The following is a 25,262-nucleotide window of genomic DNA, read 5'->3' as shown; positions in this document are numbered from 1 at the left end:
TCCCCAGTAGGGGGCGTCCTAGAGGCAACCCACACATTGCTGCTTCTCTCCTTCTCAGTCTCCTTCCTTTACCCTCTCTCTAAAAATAAATAAAAATTTAAAAAAGTTTCAAAAACTTCATTAAATGTACACACCTGGAGGCCAGTTCCAGAGCTACCCAAGTGGGGTCTCTTGAGACTTAGCTGTGCCTGTTTTTATGAAGCCTCCCTGGGGATACTGATGTTCGTCTAACATTGGAAACAGCTCTCTAAAGTTTTCCTCTAATCCTCCAACTTATTTCCACCATTGCTGCTCTGGTTTAGGGTTTAGAGTTTCCTGTAGCCACTACAACAGATTACTACCAACCTGGTAGTTTAGTCTCTCACTGTTCTGGAGGCCTCAAGTCTGGAATCAGGGCGTGGGCGGAGCCTTGCTTGCCTCCTCCTGCGTCTGAGGGCTCAGGTGCTCCTTGGCTTGTGATTGCCAGCCCAGGTCTCTGCCTCCATTTCCACACAGTTATCTCCTCCCTCTCCCTGTGTGTCTCTTATAAAGACACTCGTCTTTGGATTTGGGGCCCGCCAGTATCCCGGGGTGATCTCATTGTAAGATCCTTATTTTAATTGCATCTGCCAAAATAATTTTCCCCAAAAAATATCCCATTCACAGGGCTTGGACAGGCACATATGTTTTCAGAGGCGGCTGTTCCATTTGCTGTGCTGCTGCCGTGGTTATGGTAGCTCTTCCCCACCTGGTCACCTTGACTCCGGCCTGGGCGTCCCTCCGGCACTGCGCTGCAGCTGCTTCCTGCTGCAGGTCTTTGAGTGCTGTCATTTCGTTATAATGTCGGTGAGAGACCATAGGAACTTAACTCTAGTACTTATGTTAATTAGCCTGTAATAAAATTGACTTCATTGTATGTCATTTTGTTTAAAGTCCCAGAACCTATTTAACAATGTTACATGGGAACTTACTGTTTATATCCCGTCGTGTCAGTCCTTGGCTTAAATGTTATCGGATTCCCCACTCCCCTGAGGGTAAAAAGCCACGCCCCTTATCGTGGAGTGCCAGGCTGTTACAGCCCAGCCCTTGCCTACCTTTACCCTTCTCTCCCAGTGTTTCCTCTCGTTTTGAACTTCATGCTCTGGCAGTGCTAAGTTACCTACAGGCCTCCTTGCCTTTGTATACACTGTTGCCCCTCCTTGCCTTTGTATACACTGTTGCCCCGTGTTCCGTGTTTGGTCTTGTTCGGAGTTCAGGACAGTTCAAGCAGTGTCTTCTCCATGAAGTCTTCCTTACTGCTTGGTGCTACGAGTGCATGAAATGACCGGTGCATTCACACAATTGTTTTGTCACATTTGGTTTTGTGCCTTTCTTTTCTGTTATCAGAGAACTCTGTGAAGACAGGGAAGCTGATATTCATTGTTGTAGCCCCACTACTTGTTACTATAAATGTTGAGTGAATGACCATGTAGTTTAACCTAATCAGAAACTTCTCTCCTCTTAACACTGGTTTTCCACTGCTACCTTAGTTATTTCCAATAAGATTTTTTACTGATAATCATCTAAATGTATTAAGTAAGTAGATGGACATATTATTTGCTTGACCTGCAATATCTGTATCTATGCTTAGGCAATTTAAATTAAAATGTTTCTGTAGGTGTTAAGTTTGACATTTCTGGCTTTTGTATTTTTGTCTTTATATTAGATATGGCTTGTAAGTGGCAGAAACCAACTTGAGTTAGCTGAAACTAAAAAGAATTTCATAAACAAGAGTCAGAATATACCTGAGCCAAGGGAAGCCCTTAAGAATCCATTCTTTTCATTTCCCTTTGCTGCTCGTGTCTCGTTCGTCTGCTTCGTTCCAGACTGACGTGCCCACACTCTGGTGCTGACCTTTTATAGCTCTGGTCGTCCACAGAGACTGGTTGTCACTCTGTCCCACTGGAATGTCGTTGGCCAGCTTGGGCCAGATGCCTGTCTCCAGCCACGGCGGAGCGACGGTGCCGGCCTGGCCACCCGATGCCCATGTGGTGCTGGGGCACTCGTAAGCCACTAAGGGATAGATTCCCAAGAAGGGGGTGTTGTTGAGAGCAGATCCCTAAAAAGCGTCTGCCATACTCTTCCTGGGTAAGATCCTGTGGACCAGCCGTGGAGAGTTGGGAGGGGGACGCATCAGAGAGCCGGGGAACCTTGTCAGGTTTCCTACCAGTTGCCTGTGGACCACAGTGGTGCAAATGGTCTTCTGAATTGTGTAGAGTCCTGACTTGAATGGATTCATGTTCCTCTTAATAGGGAACGTTCGTCTTGGTTTAAGGAATACGGAAATATATTAAAACAAAGTGGGTTTATACTGGCTGTTTACTCATGGATATGTTCATTATACTAATAATCACAGATATGTTTTAAAAATAATGTACATTATTCTGATCTTGTGTCAGAAAAAGGAGATGGATACTTGAAATAAATCATCTCTGTATTGTAGAGACATTTTTTATGTAGCAGACATTCCTTTGTGATGGAAATGGTAACTCATTAAAAGCATAGCAGGAGTAACTTCTGGTGATAAGTCCATGTCATACTGTAGCTACGCAGTTGTGGAACAAACACACAAAAACACTTGGTTTCAACTTTTACTGTTCTCAGTAGGCCTGGTGTCCCTATCTACCATCCTGGCCACCATGTCCTTCCTGACACAGGCAAGAGTGTTAGGACAGGGACAGGCCACCAGATGTGCTGCCCCGACTTTGGTGTTCTGAAGGAGCCTTGGAGCTGCCATTCTTATCCATGTAAATATGACCTTCTTTACATTCTCTTCTTGAAAAGAATTGCCAAGGGGGAGGTGGAGAATAGTCACGTCAGTGAGCACCTTGAGACAGTGCTCAGAACATACAAGGACTGATAAATTCAGAGTTGGAAAATACAGTTGAAGGCAGAATCGCTACCTGCAATCCTGCATTTATTTTAAACACTGCTATTGGCTTAAGGTATTAATACAGGATATCTGCTTCAGGATGTTAGATGTTTATCAGGTGATTTTTTAAGTTATTTGACAGTGTATGGACTAAAACTCATCTTTTTTTAATCTTTGGGCCATTTTATGGGCTACCTTCTGGTAGGGTCATAGTTTATGTTTAATTTTTACAAGCTATTTTTTTGCTAACCTGACAGTATGAGGTTCAAATAGAAATGAGTATCGAGAGTTCAGAACTTTTAAGAATGGAAGTAACTAAATTTAGTCATCTTAACAAATAAAGATCCTATAGGCATTAACATGATTTGGCAGTGAGGCATGAGGTCAAATTAGCACCATATTTTTCAGACTAGAAGACTAACCCCCTAAATTTGGGAGGGAAAGGGGGTGCGTCTTACAGTCTGAATGTAGTTTACCTGGCTTGCCGTGGGGTGGGGGCAGCGGTGGAGTGGGGGTCGCCACTGCAGTTTCCTCCCAAATGGAGGGGTGCGCGTTATAGTCCACAAATACGGTATCTAGCTTCCAACTAGTTCATTTAAAAATATTTCCGGGGTGTTTCTCTGGGTCCCTGGGAATGGCGCCTGCTGAACTGGGCCTGTGCTCACACAGCCTCTGTGGAACTCCCATTTGCTTGTTTATAGTCTGTCTCTCTCCAAAAGAGATTTGGAGACTCTGACTTTACAGGATAGGAAATCTATAATTACATTGTGCATCACTCTAAATTAAGTTTTGGAAGTGACTTGAATTTCATTACGGCTGAATGTCTGTTTTGCAGCCCTATCCTTCTGTGAGGTGTTCAGTTCAATGAGCAGTTCTTTATGACCGCTCCTGTCTTTTCCCTGTTCCATCTTACTTTTCTTCTTAGAACTTTTAAAACCTCCTTGAATAAGCGAACTCTTTCATCTTTGTTTACAGGTACAATGGTGCTTTACCTAATGGAGACAGAGGCCGGAGGAAAAGCAGATTTGCTCTCTACAAACGACCCAAGGCTAATGGAGTTAAACCCAGCGCGGTCCACGTGATCTCCACGCCACAGGCATCCAAGGTCGGGGCTCCTGCGCTGCCGGGGCTCGGCAGACGGTGACTCGCGGTGATTCCTTGTTACCCGTGTCCTTTCAGTCTTACTTCTCTGTGGGACAGAGTTTCTCAGCCATTCGAAGCTGGATAGATCTTGGCTGTGAAGCACTGTCCTGTGCATTGTAGGCCATGTAGCAGCCTCCCTTTGTCCACTAGAAGCTGGTAGCACATCAGTCGCACCCCACTGCCAACTGCCACCAACGTTATGACAACCAAAAATGTCTCCAGACTTTGCCAGACGTCCCCTGGGGGGTGGAGTGAGCAAGTCCCTCCTGCCCACCTCATAAACCACTGCTTTGGGGTGTAGTGAAACTAGCATGTATCAGTAGAGAATAGTCGTGGTGGAAAGACAAATGATGTTTATTCTAGGGAGTGTCTTTTATTAAATCTTGGTATGAACTTCATTAAGATTTATTTTCCTTCTGCAAATTGAGTAGTAGGTGTTTTCACATAATTTTTGCTACGTGGAATTGAATTTGTGTAATTACTAGAAGGATTGGAAGTAAACAGAGCTAAATGCTACAAGAAGTCTGTACATATAGTTCCTCTCATAAACTTCAAATGAATAAATTGTTAATTTTTAGAATTATTACGTATGTTCTCTGATATAAAGGTAGGGACATGAATCTCAGTTTATCATTTTGGTTGATACATTCTTCCAATTAGTTTTACGACACTTTTCCTTTTAATTAAATATACTCTTTAATGTATAATATAGTTTCCTTTTCTATAAAACAATTAGATGTACATGAAGTATTTCATGTAGGGCACTGACTGTACATGTTTATCGTCATGGGTTAGACCATCTGGAATAAATAAGAGACTTGATTCTCATTTTTACTGAAAAATCCAGGTTCAAAGAGAAATGAATGGCTTCACGGAAGCACATGTGGCATTTATACTCAGTTTTAGAAATGGATTACTTTTGTTAATGTTTTTATTTAAAAAGCTCCTGTGGTTGTTTCTGAAGCAGTGCCTGGGAAAAGTTTGCTAGAATGTACCAATTAAAATTATATTAATGAGGGAACGGTTAGCCAAGGGAATATCAAACTGCACGGAAACAGGAAAGGAAGGATTAACATTTAGTGGCAAAGTTTCTGGCTGGAGGAGGGCGAGTCAAGTAAAGGTTTCAGGAAAGGGAAGGATACTTTGTAGGGAAAACAAAGGAGAACCAGGCTTACAAACAAGATTCTGAGAAATGGAGGAAGTGAAATAGCAACAGAATCTGAGAAAGCCAAGGAAATATGAGAAACATTTCATAGTCCAAAAATATCTGGTGAGGAAGGACACCAAAACAAATGTTTTTTAAGTGTGGGATAAGGGCCAAAATATTCTGATATAGACATGGTCCTTATAATTTTGTCTGTATGTTGATATTTATCTTTCTTGCCTCTGGCTCTCTACCTTTTTTATTACATTAACTCTTTCTGAACCTCAGATTTTATATTAACACAGTGGCTTCAGATAGCGTTAAAAAGTTTCGAGAAGTCTCACACTCCTCGGGCGGGCGTCGTGCTGTGACAGACAGAACGCGAGCAACTGTGCTGGTCGAAGACCCGTGGCCTACGCATGGCCGTCTCTAGCTGCTGCCGCTTTGGCTTTTTGTGTTTGTACTTATACCTACACTTTACCTGAAGTTTTTCAGATTACAGATCTTTTGGTAGTTGTGTTTCTAAATCGGTGTTTAAAAGTGTCAGCCACAATGCTATAGTAAGGTAAATTGGGTTTTGGTCTCGACCCTCTCACTCCTAACCTGGGAAAAATATATCCTCACAAAATAAAAGAGTTGGCTATAGGCAGGAGTCATGTCAAATCTGATCAGATACTTTGGTGATAAGGAAAACGAATGATTCTGGCTTGGAAAAAAAAAGCAAAATGGAGAAATTAAAGAATAGGGTGAGAACAGCTCTCAGAAATGGGTAGAAAATGGAGTAAGTTTTGTGAGAACCGGAGTATCAGCAGGAGTTAACATGGATATTCTTTCAAGGGTGTTATAAAGTGACTTGGCTCCAGCCACCTTCTACCTCCTTTAAAGGTTTCGAATTCTCAGGAAGGAGAATCTGATAGGCCTTGTCTAGGTCAGTCAACCATGACCAAGGGAGATGAGTAGACCAGACATATTTATTGTGAGCTGATCAAATACCCCATATGGCATTTCCCTCATGCGTCTTACTCACTGTGTGCCTGTAGGTTGAGGGCCTCGCACCTAGTATTTCATCCCGCCCGAACCTAGGCACCTCGGCCACAATCCTCACTCCTGTCCCCTCCCATCCATAATCAGTTTTGCCCTTCCGCCCCGACTCTCACCTTCTCTGTTGGCACCTTTGCATATCTCTTATCTATTTAGCTTTTCTCAGATGGTCCTCCAACTGCCCTAATTTAACTGAATCCTGGATTTTATTGATACATTCTTTTCACTCTTTTTTTCCATCTCTTCCCGTTCACGTAACTAGAAATGTTTTCGTTCTGTTTCCATTCCAGTCTCCTTTTTAACCCTGCATTATTAACTCAGCAGCCCTGACCCTACTCCTGACCTCACTGACCTGCAGCTCCCTCTTCTGCCTCTTTCAGTGGTTTGGTACCGAGGCAAGCCGATCTCTGTTTCTCCCCAACCCTCGTTTAAACACGAATTAGCACCCATGGTTCATACAGTGCTTACACTCAGTTTCAGAGACTGTTGCTTCCTTTCCACGTCTCCCACTGCCATTTGAAAGCGACCATAATCTCCAGTTTATTCTACTCGGGTTTACATTTAGCTTCTGCCCATCAAGGCATCTACCCTTTTACCTGTCCTTATTTGCCCCAGTTGTTAGCCCACTTGGCTTTTCGTTTTTTAAAGATTTTATTTATTTATCTTTAGAGGGGAAGAGAAGGAGAGAGGGAGAGAAATGTCAATGTATGGTTGGCTTTATGTGTCCCCTGCTGAGAACTGGCCTGCAACCCAGACATGTGCTCAGACTGGGAATCGAACTGCAATCCTCTGGTTCACAGGCCCGCACTCAGTCCACTGAGCTACACCAGCCAGGGCCCACTTCGACTTTTCCATCCATGTTGTCAACTTTACCCCAGATGCCTTTTCTCTGGTACCTCTCAGCACCTGCTGTTTGTGAGTTTATGGCTCTGGGCCCTTCCAAGTCCTACTGGTTGTTTTTCTTGTCATTTTCTTGTGCACCCCATTTCCCATCAGAGTGCCAGGGTATGTGGTGGTACTTGGCAAAGGCTGTTTGACCTCAGTCATCAATGGTTTGTCTGCTCTGGAAGTTCTGACTCTGCAGTATTGATAATGAAAAGGTCATCCTTGATTGGAATTGTGAAAGTGAGCGCTAGAAGGGTGTGTGTGGTTACCATTATTAAATTCGAGCACATGGCATTTCGACTATGTCGTTTCTTCCCTTGGCCACAGTCGTTTCCTCTGCATCACGGTCTGGGGGCAAAACAGGGAGTGCACCTTTGGTATGGTAGCAGCAGCTGGGAAATGGCACCTCTCAGTCTTCCTGCCGGCGTCCAGACTAAAGCAGAGGGAATGGCACCTGGTGCCATGGTGGTGTAATCTCTGTTTGTGTAATCTTTACTTCTGTACATATTTGCTCTTGGAATACTAGTACTCAAAGAGATCTCTCCTATTATATAATGTGGGTTTTTTTTAAACAACTCTTAAGTCCTGTTTTACTTTTTGGCATTTCTATTACACAGACATAGTGTATTTAGCAATTTATTGATCCATTCATTAATTCACCAAATACTCATCTCACTAGCTCTTTCTATGGCCGGTCATCATGCTAGCTATTAAGATATACTACAGTCAACAAAACATGCCTGCCTGGCACTAACATTCTAGCAGGTAGGCCAGCGGTAAGTAATCACGTGAATACATATTTCACTGCACGTTGTGGAAGAGCACAGTGACGGAGGAGAGTAAGGTGCCAGCCAAGGGGGTGTGGAGTGGAGGTCGGGTAGACAGGGAAGACCCCGAGGGAGCGGCTGGGGGCCGTCGGCTGTAAGGAGGGTCGGCCAGGGGAGCAGGCACACCTGGAGCTCTCGGGGGTCTGTCGGAGAATCTGGACTTGTTTCTGAGGGGAAACATGGAAGGAGACTGGCGTGACATAACTGAGAATTGAAGCTGATTGTTGTTCGTTCATTTACTTTTTAACGAGGTGGGGCAACTGATGGCTTTTACCTAGTTGGTAAATGGTATGATGCTGGCGGACATGGTGGCTGCCTGAGAGGTGAATGTTTTGGTGGCAACTCGGTTTGAATTTAGCAACGTTACGGTGGAAAGCTCTCCATCGTGATTTTCCCTCCTTAGGTTGTGCTGTATGGAAGTCTCCTTTTTTGGTTATTTTTATTTTTAAAAAGTGACTGAATATCACTTGGTTCCAGTTGGCATAGTTCAGGATGGAAAATGTCAGTGGTCTTAAAATGACAGTTTAGAGGAAAAATTAGGGCTATTTAGTGTGATTGCTACAACCAGGATTGCTCTTCAGCTGTTTGCACTGGAGTGGTTCCCTTGTTTGATAAGATAATGAAAGTTCCTCATCAGTCAGTGAATAATGCAGTAGTAACTGTGTGAACCGGTAGAATAAATACGTAAATTTCAATGTAAGCCCGTTAGTTCAAACTAACTGTGTAGGCCACAGTCGGGTTTATTTTCGAAGCACTTACTGTCTGTCCCTCCAGCCTGGATCTTTGGGGCAATGGATGACCTCGCTCCCCTTTGGAAAGTTTTATCCTTTTAGATATCATAAACGTGAATATCTGAACCTGTCTGAAAAGAAAAAAAAGAAGTATTAGTAATAAATTGCAGCCCAGAATATCTTTTGATAATATACAAGAATATAAACCTAAAACAAATAATCTATATATCTAGAATGAAGTACAACTTCATTGAAAAATATAAAAATAAGCAACCTAACTTTATACCTTAAGGAATGAAAAAAAGAAGCCCAAAGTTAGTAAAAGGAAGGAAATAACAAAGATCAGAGCAGAAATAAAGAAGATCCAAAAAATAATAGAAAAACAATGAAACTCAGAGCTGGCTTTTTGAAAAGATAAACAAAAATAGACAAACTCTCAGTGAGATTCATCAAGAAAAAGTGAGAGGATGCAAATCAAATTAGAAATGAAAAAGGAGATGTTTTAACTGATGGCACAAAAATACAAAGAAACATAAGAGAATTCTGTGAACAATTTGTGTATCAACAAAATAGTCAACCTGAAAGAAATGGATAAATTCCTACAGACATATAAATGACCAAGACTGAATCATGAAGAAATAGAAATACTGAGCAGACCAATAAGGAGATTATTTAAATTTAAATTTAAAATAACTTTGTGACTTAAATGTTTATTAAGACTTTAAAAATAGTTTCTTTGTGAATGTATCATGGCAGTTTAGAGTTCTAGTCCTGGTGGCTGCAAAACATGTCTGTTGAGAAAACAGCTTTTAGAAAACATAAACCAGGCCTGTGAAATTCCTGTCATTGTTGACAAAGCTCTGATCATTTCGCAAATAAATGGTTTAATAACTTACTTAACATGTAGTATGTGAGACTCTAAGGATAGATGATGGTTTTTGTTGAATTTTTGGAGCTGGAAGGAGCAACATCTGAGATATTGTCATAATCAAGAAAAATTGTCTCAGTGAGTACTATTTACCTAAAAACTTTATGAATTTTATACAGATGCTAAAAATTTATGATAGAGAAAAAAGTTCTCTCTGCTGAAATTCTAGAAAACTTTTGGGAGATTTTCATTTGATGCTGTCTTACTACATCTCTGCCTGGTGCCATAGAAAGATAAAAATCAAGTAAGCTATTTAATATTTTTCTTGATATTTTTATATTTGTCTTATATCAAATCTCTGCTATCAGGTTAAAAAACACCCATGAGAACTTAGAATTGAAATAATGAAGTATTTGCCTTTGGATGGGCAGCCTGTGGTATTATCGATACAAACTCAGTTTGGAAATCATTTACAGTCTTTAATATTTAATAGAAATTGTGAGATAGAATTTTGAATAATTGTTTTGATACTTGGATGCATTGCATGCTATTTTAACCATTCTTGTTTCTTTGGTTTTAGAAGAAGGAAATTTTCTGTTGTTAAAACAAGTTGATTTATTTGACAACTAACAGTTGGTGGAACATACAAAATCTAATACAGGAAACTGTGATAGAGAAGCGGAGAATTTGAAATAAAGCACAGTGTTCCAAGAAAAAAACCTATTGAATTATCCACCCTGGCTGGTGTGGCTCAGTGGATTGAGGGCTGGCCTGCAAACCAAGGGGTCACTGATTCGATGCCCAGTCAGGGCACATGTCTGCGTTGTGTGCCAGGTCCCCAGTGGGGTGTCGCATGAGAGGCAACCACTGTTTCTCTTCCTCTCCTTGATAAGTGAGTACTTCAAAAGTAAACCCGACTGTGGCCTACACAATTAGTTTGAACTAACGGGCTTACATTGAAATTTACGTATTTATTCTACCAGTTCACACAGTTACTATTGCATTATTCACTGACTGATAAGGAACTTTCATTATCTTATCAAACAAGGGAGCCACTCCAGTGCAAACAGCTGAAGAGCAATCCTGGTTGTAGCAATCACACTAAATAGCCCTAATTTTTCCTCTAAACTGTCATTTTAAGACCACTGATATTTTCCATCCCTTCCCTTCCCCTCTCTCTAAAAATAAAGAAAATCTTTAAAAAATTATTAAATTATCCAACAAGTTACATGAAAATGTACTTACTTGACAAATATGAAGAATATAATTAACTTATAATAACATCCTTTTACTGTATTGATTCTTGGAATTTAGCCAGGTGATGTTTTCAAGGCACCATAGATCGAAGGTAAACAAAATTTTGTAAAATTAAGGCAGATAATTAACTATGACAATCTGGTAAGTAATTTCCATGGTCTTAGGTGATAATAGAAATAGTGAATATAAAAATGTTATTAGAGTTAGAGGAAAATAGAATTTAATCCATATTAGTTCAGTAGAAGCTAATAGGAGATTTACCTTGAACATTATTATATTTTAGGAAAATATATATCAAATTTAATTCACAATTGTCTTACCTTTCAACTAAGTGGGAGAAACTATTGGAACAGTTTGGTTTGTCATTTTAAAAAAGCTCAGACATTGCTTATCAGTGACAGATACAGCAAAGAAAGGATTATACCAGTAACTTCCAACACTCAGCAGATGACTCGGAGATTATTAGCATGATTTTCGGAACGATTGGAGCTCTAATTTGCATCGTTTGGGTACTATGTGTAGTTCATATTATTTAGAGAATAAACGAGAATATTAAAATTTATTTATATACTTAACATCTTTTATTAGCTGAGAATGAAATATTATGACTCAATATGATTAATTTTCATAAATATATGTCATCAGGCTATTATTTCATTTTGGGTTTCAGACTGCATGAGTTTTAACATCAAGAATTAATTATTATTAACTATCAACTACATTTCTGTAAATTTTGGATAAGCACTACTTTTATGTTTTCATAAAGTTTTTTTTCTTTTTTGACAGTTTTGCCATTGCAGATAGTATAAGTTTAGTAATTTGGAGCTGTTATTTTCCCTTGCAATTTTTTTAGTTCAGTTTTTGACATTTGCTGTTCGCGAAATAACAAGAGTAAGCTTCCTTGTTTAAGTACATTTTCCTTCAAATTTCCTAAATAAAATATTGAGATTTTTACTGCTCAGTTTAAGTTAGGCAGCTTGAGTTGCATGGAAGCAGGATAATTATCATCATTTTCCCTTCCAATTTGTGTGAGTCTTTAAGGGAGTTTATATGATATTTGAGTGTGCTTTTAAAATTAAAATTTGAAGTATGAGTCATAGTACCTATTGTGAATAATTCTAGAGTTGAAGAGTTGATTCAGAATATTACATTTTTCTTAGTTTCTCCAGTTAATACAGTTTGACACTAACATTTCTGTTTTTCTTCTAGCATACAGAGTTTCATTGTTGCAAGCACTAATAACTAATGGGAAATTTTGTGTGTACAGAATAATCACAAGGTCATTGCTGTCCTCATTTCTGTTCATTGATATCTAGCATAAATCTCTGCTCTGCTGTGTGGTGTGGACAGAAGAATTACTCTTTGTTTTCTAGTAAAAGAGACATCTCTGTCTTTTCTGTTTATGATGTGGTTGGCAGAATAATGGCCCCCAACGATGCCCACCCCTTAAGTTCTGGGACCTGTGTTTATGTCACCTCACAGCCAAAGGGACTTTGCTGAGGGCATTAAAGTATAAACTGAAAACAGGGAGGTTATCTTGGGCTATTGGGCAAGTCCAGTGTAATCACAGGAACACTTAAAAGTGCAAGAGGGAGGTGGAAGAATCACAAGGACTCGAGGGGAAAAGGGGCAGAAAAGTTTGGAATGTACAAGCAGGACGTGCCCTTCTGTCCCTGGCTTCAAAGGCGGATGTGTGGGGTGATGGATCGGGGTACGCAGCCCCTTCAAACAGGTTTGTCCAACCTGCGTCCTGCAGGCTGCGTACTGCCCAGGGTGGCTATGAATGTGGCCCAACACAAAATCATAAATTCACTTAAAACGTTATGAGGTTTTTTTTGTGTGGTTATGTGTCTAAGTGTATTTAATGTGTGGCCCAAGACAAGTCATCGTCTTCCATTGGGCCCAGAGATGCCAAAAGGTTGGACACCCCTTTTGGAACCCGAGGAAACAGAGACCCGAGTTCTTCTGATAGTCTGAGTGTCCCTGGGGACATTCTTCCCCAGAGGCTCTCTGAAGGAACACAGCACTTGATTTTGGCCTTGTGAGACTTGGGCAGAGACACCACCAGATCTGTGAGATAATAAGTTTGTGTTTGTAGCTGCCAGGTCTTGTGGTAATTTGTTATGGCAGCAGGAGAAAACTGGTATGTACTATTTTAAGGGAAATTAAATGCAAAGTACCTTGTATTACTGAGCAGTTCTTAACCTTGTATTGGAGGAAAGGAAAAGATGGGGAAGCTGTGAAGGAATTGAGGATTAGGGAAGAAGTTTGTAATTTTTTTCTCTTTAAAATTCTTTTGGATCCAGAGTATTGGACCTGGAAAGCTTGACTTGAGCACTCAATAACTTACTTAATAATGTAATTTCTGTATTACTGGTATATAATAATTATACCATTGACTTGGTGCATGTATTGGTTGGAAAAATAATATTTAATTTGTGTCCTCAAAGCACAGTTTTATTGAAGAGTTGCTTTTAACATGTCAGTGTGGGAGAATACTTGTAATTATACGTATAATTATGCCTTTACTAAAACATAATTTGAATTATGACCCTGATTCAGACACTACTACTCACTCATCTTGTTTTTTTTTTTATGCGTGTATGTGGGAAAAGACTTTTCCTGTAACTTCCTTTTGTAAAAACATTGAATGTGAAAGTTGGAAGGAACTTATTTGTACTGACTCTTCATTTTACAAGTGAGAGACTTGAAAAAGGTCAGAGAAGCCCAGCAAGGAGTCTCGGGTCACTCGGCCGGGTGTGCTGCCCGGGACCCAGGACGATTAGTCCATCGTTGCAGGAGGCAGGCGGGAAGTGCTGTGGGGGCCGGGAACCGGCCGGATTCCACTCCTGATCCCCCCCCCCCCCCCCCCCCCGCCAGTGTGACTTGGGAAATCCATCTGTTTCCAAACCAGGACTGCTGTAACTAGAAAACAAATTAATATAATTGTTAGTAAAAGTGGAAGTTGCTCTGGAGACTTAGGAGTAGTAGCTCTGTTAGGATAAGCTGTCAGGTCTTAAATCAGATTCTGTTTAGAGAGAGCCTTTGTGTAATGAAAGGAACAATGATGGAGGCTTGAGTTCAAGCAGCTGGTTTGTTTGCAGTGGTAGTTACAACACTAAGTGGAAAAGGTACATCAGAATAATTTTTGTGCCCCTCAGAAGAAGCCATGGCCTGTAAGGGAGGGCCACAGAAGTATCATTGGCTGACTTGACTTGGCTGTGGCTCAGTTTGTTACACTTTCGCCTTTACAGTAAAGTACAGGATTGACCCTTTGCGAGAAAGTACTCGGGCCTCTTTGGAGCCCTGCTGCCGACTGATTCACAGGGCGCCTCCTTCCAAGCTCTGCATTCACCACACCGAGGTGACTAGTGACCTTCAGTTTGTCTTACAAAGTTAGAGTTGGTGGGAGCTTATGGGAGCCTCGGTGCAGCAGCTCTCAGATAGCAAACTCATTCTTGCTCTGCTGCTCGTCCTTACTCCGCTGCCAGCAGATCCCGGCAGGGCCTGCCCCCTTTTCTCTGCGGTCTGGCCTGGCCACGTGCAGCTGCCCCAGTGCCATGTTTTCCCTCACCTCCACACACCTTCGATGTTTCTTCTCATTCCTTAGAAAGTGCTCCAGCCTCCTGTACTAACGTATACTGCCACTATTCAAAACATGACCCAGTTGTCATTTCCTCCTACAAACTCCCCTGACACTCTTAACCAGCCTCAGTGAGAAGTCCTTTTGTGAAGTTCAAAAACCATGTACATCCCGCTGCGTTATAGTTGTCCTGCTATTTGGTCATGCTGGGCAGCAAGCTTCTTGAAGGCAGAGACCGTCTTTCCTGTCCACATTCCCATCGGCCAGCACGGTTCCTCGAATGTGTGACCAGTGTGTCCTCCCTTGGGCATGTGCTGGGGCAGCTGGTTTTGCAGATGGGTCTGTAACGTATGTGTCGGTTCTGCAAACCCACAGGCACATGCACAGATCAGTTTATAACTCAGGCACATTTGGTCATTAAAATGACTCTTCCTGTTGTTTTCAATTTTTCCTCCGTGGTAGACACCATCGTGGTAACCAGTTTTATACAAAAGCTTGTGTGCATCTTTGATCTTTTTTCCTTCTGATTCCAGAAATCACATATTTGTTATTGATAGTTTTAAGAAGAAACAGTTAAGTTTTGTAACTTACGAAAATAAGAACGAAAGTGTGGGTTTTGAACAAACTTTCAGATGTTCAGTTTCCCTTGTTTACTAGCTGCAGACTCTGGGGCAAAATACCTTTCTGTGGCTCACTTTCCATTTTTAGAAAACAAATTGGTGTCAGTCAGTTTCGGCCCAATTATACTGCAGTTTCAAACAACCGCCAGCTCTCAGTGGGTTTACAGCACAGCATATTTATTACTCACATTGCATGTACACTGTGCATTAGCTTGGGACTGTGTTCATTGTGGAAATTCAGGGACCCAGGCCGATGGAGGGTGCATCTTGGCTTAAAAGGTCACGGAAGAGGTAAGAGAAAGCATTAGCTCTTAGAGTCTCTACCTGGAAGTGACATGCTCGCGTTTCATTGACTAAAGCAAGTCTCATGGTGAACTGGATTCGAAGTTTGGTGATGCATAATCTTTTTGCTGGGAGAGGCATCAGGTATTTGCAAATAATAGTGTCTGCCTGCAGGTAATGTCTCATGAAGGGAAACACTCGGACCATACCATATGGCTAGTATAGTATTGGGATGGCCAAAACATTCATTTAGTTTTTTTCTGTAAAATAAAAGACACATTTTTTATTTTCAGCAATAACTGTATTGATTTGGATAATGTGAATATGTTGGCTATCTCCTGTGTGGTATGACATTGATTGTTCTCAGTGTTTCAAGTTGATTGCTGTGAACTTTAACTGGTCTACCTACGGGGGAACATGGTCCATTGAGAAATTTCCAGCACAAAATGTTGCAAACCACTTTTGACACGTTCTATCAGTCACAGCATCTCCATACACTGCACAATTTTTTTTGCATTTCAGTTGCATGCTTACCTTTCTTGAAATAATAAAGCATAATATGTCACAAATATCATACATTTTCTTTCATCTTCAGTATTAAAATGGCTACAAAAAATTCACCAGTTTCGATAAGTTTTTTTCTTTAAATACATGCTGATAAGACAGTTGTCATAGTACAACCTAATAAAATTGTTTGGAGTGAAGTTAAAGACAACTAAGTACTATTAGAGCCACATTACAGAAAAAAATGAACTTTTGGCCAACCCAATACATGGTAGTGATTAATTAATGTTTGCTAATATTATTAGTAATTGGTTTCTTTGAAAACCATTAATTATCTGTTATAAGAAATTATAAACAGGCCCAGGATATGATGAAACTTTGTATCCATGCTTAATTGTTGACAATTTCATTATATAAAAACTTTTATTTAAAATGTACTGATGGATTAAAAATTAAAAGCCTACAGCTTCATGATTTGAATATAGGTTTTCTTGATAAACTTTACAACTTAAATTTGTTATTTTCTTTATGATCATTGACAGTTGAATAATGAGTAGTTTCTGAATTACTGAACCCACTAACTTTGAAAATCAGTGTATTCCATCTCTGGATAGTTTACTTATAAATTAGAACATTTTGATAAGGCATTATGTGGAAAAGCATGTGGCCTAAATCAGTCTTGGTTTTCCATGCATTTTTCAGACTGCCAACATTAGGGTCATACTTCGCTTTCTGAACAGAGGAGTAGTTCTGTGTTTTCTGATGTGGAGTTACACCTTGGTTTCACATGAGTAGTTAGATAAAAATCTTCTTTGCTCTTTCTGTAATGCACTTCAAATTGTTTATATGAGTATTAGTGATTTCCCTGTAGCATTAAAAGAAGTTGTTTCATTATTTTGTTCTATAATCTAATATCATAAATCCAAGGATACCATACTTTTAAACTTACAAATACCATTGACATTTAAGTTTTATAAACTATGCAGAACTAATATTGTTATAATTGGTTCTCCTAAAATGAAAGAGAAAGAGAATTCTGGTAAACAGAGTTTATCTAGCATTTTTCATTTTAGGAAGATTTTCTTTAAAGTTTACAAGTCATAAATGTGGAGTTTGATGGACTTTCATAGTTTACACACCCTTTTAAACAGTAGCCAGATCAAGAAACAGCGTTACCAGGACCCCAGGAACCCCGCTGGTCCCCAGCTGTCACCCCCCACCCACAGTAACCAGCTGTCATCACAAACCAACGCTGTTGTTTAGTTTTTATACTTTATATAAATTGGATCTATAGTATTGGTTGTCAGTGCTATATAGTAATTCTATTGTGTGAATTTATCTTGTTATCCAGTATGCTTTACAGTTTTAGTCATAGTAAAACCTGTTAAATTTTCATAAATTATTTAAGGTATTTTTTTAAAGTTAGCTGTTTTACTTTAGAATATGAAGTCACAATAAACAGACATCGGTAAGAGCTACCAGCATTCACATTTATAGCTTACAGCAGTTTAAAATCTAGTAACTTAACTTAGAAAACTGATTTGCCTGTTAAAACAATAATCACGGAATTGAATATTTCAGTAAAGAACCCTAATTTTATACTGAACTTTGAATTCCATGGCATGTTGTATTTCTTTTCTGAAAAACATATACCTGTGTTATAGCTAAGGGCCCGCATGTCACATTATTTTTAGTTTTCACATTTGTCAAATAGGAGGGCAACCTATGATCAGAGGCAAGAACACAGACTTTATTGTTGAACCTGACTGGAGTGAGTCTTAGTTCTTCCCTTTGCTAATCACGTGACCAGGACCAGCCGCAGAGCCCCTGTTTGTACAACAGCCCTCTGAGCTGTGAGCATTGGACAGAATGAACACACCACATACCTTCTGGCCAGGGCAGGCTCCTAGGGATTGGTAACTGTTCTTTTAGTTACCTCGCAAGGGAGTTGTAGGGGTGCGATGGAATCACGTGGTCTTTTGAAAGCCACTCTGTACCTCTATAGTATAGCAGTTACTGCTCAGAGTAAACATAATCAGTGTATTAAGAAGACTTCACAATGACTTCCGCCAAGATGGAGGCGTAGGTGGAAATACCTTGCGTCCGTGCACAACCAAATCTAAAAACAACAAAGTTTTAACAGTAAACACAATCAAATCACACAGAAAATCGACAACACGGAGTCCAAAAACAACGAAGTGCTCAGCTAAACTGGTAAGAGGGGCGAAGCCAGCAGTGGAGCGGGTTGGCCAAAAAGATCCCTGACCAGGGGGTGCGCAAGCAGCCAAAGGCACCGATCCCAGGTGCAGGCCAGCTACAGGCAGACACAGGGAAGAGGCTCGGGTGGCTGTCTGCAGTCAGTCGAGCATTTGCATGCAGATAAACCGGTGAAGAGGCGAGCATTGAGACCGCACGGTGCAGGGTGGTGGGCTCCCACATTTCTGCTTGGATAAACAGGTGGGGGCAAGTGGTGGGGTGGACTGGGCGAGTGGAGAGGACCACCATTTCTCCCTCTCTGACCCCGTCCCCACATACAGTGTCACAACCCAGCGACCTGGGTGGCCCTGCCCTGGGAAACAACTAAGGCTCCGCTCCTCATACTTAACGGGCGCAAACAGACCAAAAATGGCTCAAGAACAACTCAGAGCCCCAGAGCCGATAAATCTAAGTGATGAAGAAATAGCCAACCTTTTAGATGCACAGTTCAAAACACTGGTGATCAGGATGCTCACAGAACTGGTTGATTTTAGTCACAAATTAGAGAAACATATGAAAGCTAAACTAATTGAAATGAATGGTAATGCACAGGAAACCAATAGTAATGGAAAGGAGACTGGACTCAAATCAAGGGAGTGGACCAGAAGGAAGGAAAAAATGACCAAACAGAAAAGAATGAAGAAACAAGAATTCAGAAAAATGAGGAGAAGCTTAGGAACCTCCAGGACATCTTTAAACATTCCAACATTCGAATTATAGGGGTACCAGAAGGGGAAGAGGAACCGTCACGAGTGGAAACGCTATTTGAACAAATAATAAAGGAGAACTTCCCCGTTCTGGCAAAGGAAATAGACTTCCAGGAAATCCAGGAAGCTCAGAGAGTCCCAAAGAACTTGGACCCAAGAAGGAACACACCAAGGTACATCATCATTATATTAGTCAAGATTAAAATGAAGGAGAGAATCCTAGAAGCAGCAAGGGCTAACGGGACAGTCACCTACAAAGGAGTTCCCATCAGACTGTCAGCTGATTTCTCAAGAGACCTTACAGGCAAGAAGGGGCTGGAAAGAGGTATTCCAAGTCATGAAAACCAAAGACCTACATCCAAGATTACTCTATCCAGCAAAGCTTTCATTTAGAATGGAAGGACAGATAAAGTGCTTCTCAGATAAGATCAAATTCAAGGAGTTCATCATCATGAAGCCCTTATTATATGAAATGTTAAAGGGACTTATCTAAGAAAAAGAAGATAAAAAAGATGAACAGTGAAAGGACAGCAAACTCAGAGTTATCAACAACCACGCCTAAAACAAAAGCAAATTAAGAGGACAGCTAGATCAGGAGTGAACCATAGAAATGAAGATCACATGGAGGATTAGCAACAGGAGAGTGGGAGAAGGAGAAGGGGGTAGAAGGTACAGAAAATAAGTAGCATAGACGGTAGATAGAAAATAGATAGGGGGAGGGTAAGAATAGTATGGGAAATACAAAATCTAAAGAACTTGAGACCTGTGTTCATGAACTAAAGGGGGGAATGGTGGGGGAGGGATGTGCAGTGTGGAGGGGAATGGGGGGGAATAGAACAAATGTAATGGCATAATCAATAAAAAAAATGTTAAAAAAAAAAGACTTCACAATGATTACTCTTTGTAAGGCCAAAGGTGCTCATTCCCACCAGCTGTGTAGTTGGATTTCAGTATTTAAAAATGTAAGCACATCCTTTATATTTAAATGTTGCTTCATTGCACACCAAAAAAAAAAAATAGCATCCTTAAAACTTTATTCCGAAAGGAGAGTGGCTGTCCATTTACCTGTGAGATCTTTGTGTTGTAGTGCCCCTCCCCCAACGTGCATCCGCCTTGTCCCCCGGAGTCTGTGTCCCCAGTGGACTCGAGCTCCTGGAGAGCAGGCCCTGCCCTGCAGGCAGGTGCCCAGAGGAGTCTTCAGTGACCCATGGAATGAACAACAGCCGTCCATGATTTTAGAATGCCTTATGTCCAGTTAATATACATCATTTTCTGACAGTACAAAGGAAATGAATAACTTTGGCTTGGAGGCATATGAAAGCTTTTCTCAGAAAATACATATTTTAGCATTTCAGATAGTCGGACCAGTGAAGTGTGTTTTGTCTTATTTGTGGAAATTAATCTTTACCTGGCACCTGGATGGAATCCAGGTGGGAAATTGAAGTGTGGCTGGTTGGTTGGTAGCAATGATGAGTCACAGTGGGTGGGGGTCAGGGGTGAGGGCATTGGGCGGGAGGTCGGGATTGGTGGTGGGCTTCCAGCAACAAAGGCTCTGACTCTGCTGTGGAGATGTCGACCTGCTGGGCCCGCGGTAAAGGAGAAGCTGTTAAACACAAGGGTCAGATCGTCTGCACCAGCCGGTAGAAGGGCCCTGTCCCAAAGGGTGCTGCTAGTACCTTGAGGAGCCCTGCTGCGCCCTTGAGAGAGGGGCGGTCGGTCAGGCAGAGCAAATGTAGTTGCTCTGCTGGCGTCACTGCTTGCTCTGGTCTTCAGACTCTGGGGACCCAAACTGGGATTCTGAAGACTTTTCTACTCAAGTTGTGATACAAAACTCATTTTTTTAAGAAGAAGTTTTGACTCCTTTAAAAAAAAATCTTTGTTTTAGAATACAACCCTTTTATTTCTATTCGAAGGGAAGATATTTTTGTTTCTGAGAACTTGAATAAAAAATTTAGCACCAATGTACTGAATTTTCTTACACTTAATCTTTTATTGCACTGGTGTATTTCTAGTGTTGTATATTTCTTGTTCTTCCTTACTGCCTAAACTGAGTTGTAGTGAACAGCAGTAAAGGAGAGAGTGATGATCAAGGAGTTTTAAGAATATTATTTTAGGTCAGGGTTTTTGGCCTCGCCACCCCTGTTGAGGGGCTGGATCATTCTTCGTTTGGGACAATGAGCAGTACCCCTGGTCTCTGCCCACTTGGCACAGGTCACACCTCCTGCTCCCCAGTTGTGGCCATTGAAAATGTCTGCAGACATCGCTGGGTGTCCCACTCTGGGCGAGGGCCGCTGATTCGGACTCTCGGCTGCAGTCACATAGAATGTGGTGCAGAGTGCCGGCTCTGGGCTAAGATTCCCGGGGTTGGAATCCCGGCACTTTTTTGGCCCGTGACAACCACTCTGTCCCTTAGTATTCTCATCTCTCAACTGATGGAAAGAAAATATTATTACTCAGCTCAAAACTGGAATTAAGGAGTTAGCATATGCCAAGTGCTTAGCTTGGAGAATGGTGCCTGGCACATTGTAAATGCTCATTGTTAAAACGTGCTTGTTATTACTGCTTGTAAGAACATTTGGGTATGCTATTACATCTGTATTTCCCGCCTTCCTTCCATTGCTTCTTATTTTTTTACTGTCACATAATGGGACCTGTGGGGAGGTCATAACTGAGAAAGTTTTTTTAGCAGATTAATCTTTATTCTTAAAAGCTGCATTGCCTCATGCTCGGGCAGGCAGTAGGGCAAAGCGAATTGACAGAAGACTCTGGCAGGTGTCCCCTCCCTCAGTGGCTGTGAGCTGCTGACAGAAACCTCTGCTTCAAATTGGGCTTTGCAGCGATAGGGAGGGATGCCTTGTAACTTCACCTGACGTACAGGGTTAGTTTGTCTTGGACATGGAGCGAGAAGAGCTGGGCTCAGCTCTGGTCGCAGGTCCTGGAGCCTCTCTCCTCTCAGGGCTGGGGGCACATTCAAGGGCTTCTGTCCCTGACCCAAGATAGAGGTTGAAAAGCTTCCAGATGGAAAAAACGTGATTTTCTCTTCTCCTCCATCGAGTGAAGCACTCTCTTCCTCGAATTTCACCCATTATCTAATCTAACAGGGATGAATTCATTTTACCAAAGGCTTGATTTTGGCAGTGTTGGGGGAGGGGCAGGAGCTTGGGTCGGGGAGAAGGAGAACAAATAGCAAAGACTTTGTGGAAGAAAAAATTTCTCTAAAATCCAAGAATGGAAAAGAAAGAGGGAAGGAGGAGTTGTAAGCAAACCTGTGTGTCATACATACCAAAACAGACCGGAAATAATTTAAATCAGCAAAATATCTCCCGTGATGATACATGCAGTTGAATTACACTCATTTTATAGGTTAAAAATGCATATGAATTCATTCCAAATAGGTTAATAACAGGTATTCTTTGAATATTGTATTTGAGTTTCTGAGTTTTAAAATATACTTTAGATAAAGAATAGGACTTTTTTGGTTTAGAAATCTATTTTAAGTGAATATGAGATTTTAAAAGGTAAGTCAGCTTCCCTTTTTGTCAAAATGGAGTATATAATTTCCCCCAATGTATGACACCCCTTTTCTGTTACATTAGGAAGACTTTAGTTCTACCTGGTAACTTTTCCCAGAAAGAAAACTGAGGCCCCCACAGCCGTTCTGTAACCACCACTTTGTACTTCTTGATCTCTTCACCTTTTCACACATTCCCCCCCTCCCGTACCCCCGGGCCTTCTGGCAGTCGTCAAAATGGTCTCTGTATCTGAGAACATTCTGTTCTGCTTGTTCATTTACTTTGTTTTTTACATTCAGTTGTTGTAGATAGGTCTTTATTACATTTTATTATTCATATTTTTAATCTTTTTTTGTAGTTGAAAAATAAAAAATTATTTAAGAAATAGAAAACTCAGGCCTGGAGTTACAGAATCTTTCTAGGATTGCTTGGCTAGCTTGAGCCAAAATCTCTTAATTCTGTTAGTATTGTTGTTGATTCTTATCTGGTTGGGAAGTTGATAAAAGGCTTTACCACCTAGTGTTTTTTTTTCCAAGTAGTCACTGTGTCTGAACTTTGTGGACTGCTGTGCGGTAAAATGAACTCACAAAAACACGGCCGAGGATAAGATATTTTCACTGCCCGAAACACAGAGCGCTGACCGCCAGCATTCCCACTGCGGCGGGGGCATCTCCAGGGCGTCCCTGCCTCTCTCCCGACACAACCGAGTTTCTCTTTCTTTTCCAGGCACCTGCTTCTCTCCCCGCCACTGTCTTCTGTACTCCCCATCTTCTTTTGCAGCACCATCACCACCTGCCCTGTAGCCTCAGTGGGAACCACACTGCATCCCCCACAGATCCTGGAGAGTCTACATTTGCTCTGACCCCAAGTTCCAATTCCATTGCCAATCTCTAGTGCAGACATTTGCAGCAGTTCTTGAACGGACGATGGATGAACCCATCCGTAGTTTTCCTACAGTAATTCAGGCCGTAGTCTCTTTCTAATGCAGGTGTTAAATATGCTTCTAAGGTGGCGTGAAACCATGTCTCCTTCATACTGCCACGTCTGCTCAGTGACATCACTTTACCCAGTTGAAAGCTTGAATCATCCTCCATCGTCTGCAAGGTAATGGCCCGAAGTCCAGAGACTGGCACGTGACGTTTTCTGCAGAGTGACCCCGTATCTTTCCAGCCTCTTTCTCTCCCAGTGGCCCCTTTCTAGCATTCACAATTCAGCCAGTGGGCAGTTGTGGGGGATTTGCGTGTTCAAGATCTTGTCCTTCACATACGTGAAAGTACGGACTTGCTGTTGGTTCTGTCACTAGAATGCAGAGACCAGCTGTGTGAAATTCAGATGCCCCTGTACTCACTCTGTGCAGTGATGGTCCTAATGAATGCATGAGATTTTACTTCCCTGATGAAAATTAAAGCTCAAGCTGTAAACAGAATGTTCACGGACTTAATGTTTTTCCTTGACACATGTTTCTGTAGCTTTCAATACAGAATGTTGTTAGGTGTCCTGCAGGTGGACGGATGCATGCAAGCCCAGAGGTAAATATGTCCGGAGAATGAACATAATTTTCTTTTTGGTATTCTTATAGCAATCCCTGTAAAAGGTACCACATGTCTAGAAAATAGGCCTATTTCTAAAAATCTCTGGGGGCTCAGTCTTCTCACTGTTTACTCGTAATGTTGTGTCTTTGTGTTTGCCTCTCACCATTTCCTCCTCCCCTCACTCTCTGGTTGGCGGCTTGGGTGTGGGGAGCCGAACACCCGCACCCCTGCGCGAGTGAGCCGAGCCTCACCTCCCCACCTACCGCGCTCTCCTGAGGCCCCGCTTCCCTTTTTTGTCTTCGGCGCTCCTGTGGCCTCATCTGTCCTCCCTCACAGCTGGTTTGAAGCTGAAGCAGTTTTCAATAGCATCTGCTTTCTAAGGCAGTTATAAAGCTACTTGGGCACTTTAGTGGCCGTAAAACAGAATTACAGTGGGAAAGACCTTTCAGCACTTTAAAGGCTTGAGTGTCAGTGGAGATATTTTCATTTATGGAAATTGGCACTAATGAAACACGTGGGTATACCTTTCCTCCAGATGCTACCACCTGCGATATTAAAATACTACAGACCACTCAACAGAAGAAACTTCCCCACCTTTGCTGTTTTAGTTTATATTCAGCCGTGTCTTACGTTTCGGAGCGGTTCCACAGGGATCCTTTTGGTTGTTTAAATGTGAATCAAGACCCAAAGGTGATCTAGATTTAGTGCAGTCCCTATCAAAATGCCAAAGGCATTTTTTTTTCAGAAATAGAAAAGGCAATCCTCAAATTCACATGGAACCACAAAAGACTTCAAGTAGCCGAAGTAATTTTGAGAAAGAAGAACAAAGCTGGAGGCATGACACATCCTGATTTCAAACTGCATCACAAAGCTGCAGTGATAAAAACAGGCGGCCCCGACGTGGAAAGCCCGGGTCGGAAACAAACACGTGCGTGTTAGAGCGATGAGTTTGCAGCAGAGATGCCAAGGCTGCTCTGGAAAGGGTCGTGTCTTCTTCAGTAACGGCGTTGGGAGAGGCGGACGGCCGCGTGCAACAGAATGAAACTGGTTTCCTAGCTTGCACCACACACAAACAGGAACTCAAAATAAATTAAATACTTGAATGTAAGACCTAGAACTATAAATATTTTAGAAGGAAATACAGAGGGTAAGTAAGCTCCTTGATGTGGGTTTAATCAGTGCTCACTCCTTGATGTGAGCATTGATTTCTTAGATTTGACACCAAAAGCAGAGATAGTAAGTGGGACCACATCAGTTTAAAAACCTTCTGCACAGCAAGGGAAACTATCAGCAGATGAAGAAGAGTCATACTCTGGTTTCTCTTCAGATGGTAGGAATCTTCCGCCTGTTAACGAATGAAGCGCGTCAGCCTGTGGAATGCGAGAAAATATTTGCAAGTTATAGATCTGATAAAGGGTTTCTATCCAAGATGTGTAAGGAACTCCTATAACAACAAGAAGAACAAAAAAAAATCTGATTT

General features: G+C 41.5%; 1 protein-coding gene across 1 annotated transcript in view; it reads left to right on the top strand.

Moving 5' to 3' along the window:
* Positions 1-25,262, top strand: part of PELI2 (pellino E3 ubiquitin protein ligase family member 2) — a 162,110-nt gene that overhangs the window by 44,779 nt on the left and 92,069 nt on the right. Inside the window, exon 2 of the mRNA XM_037155722.2 lies at positions 3,866-3,995. Within this exon, the coding sequence (XP_037011617.2) occupies positions 3,866-3,995 (130 nt within the window). The remainder of the gene's footprint in view (positions 1-3,865; positions 3,996-25,262) is intronic.

Source organism: Artibeus jamaicensis, unplaced genomic scaffold (genome assembly GCF_021234435.1).
Source record: "Artibeus jamaicensis isolate MK-2021 breed Jamaican fruit bat unplaced genomic scaffold, CSHL_Jam_final contig_548, whole genome shotgun sequence".
Taxonomy (NCBI): Eukaryota; Metazoa; Chordata; class Mammalia; order Chiroptera; family Phyllostomidae; genus Artibeus; species Artibeus jamaicensis.
Note: the sequence above shows the minus strand (reverse complement) of the source record. Positions and strands in the feature narration are given on the sequence as shown.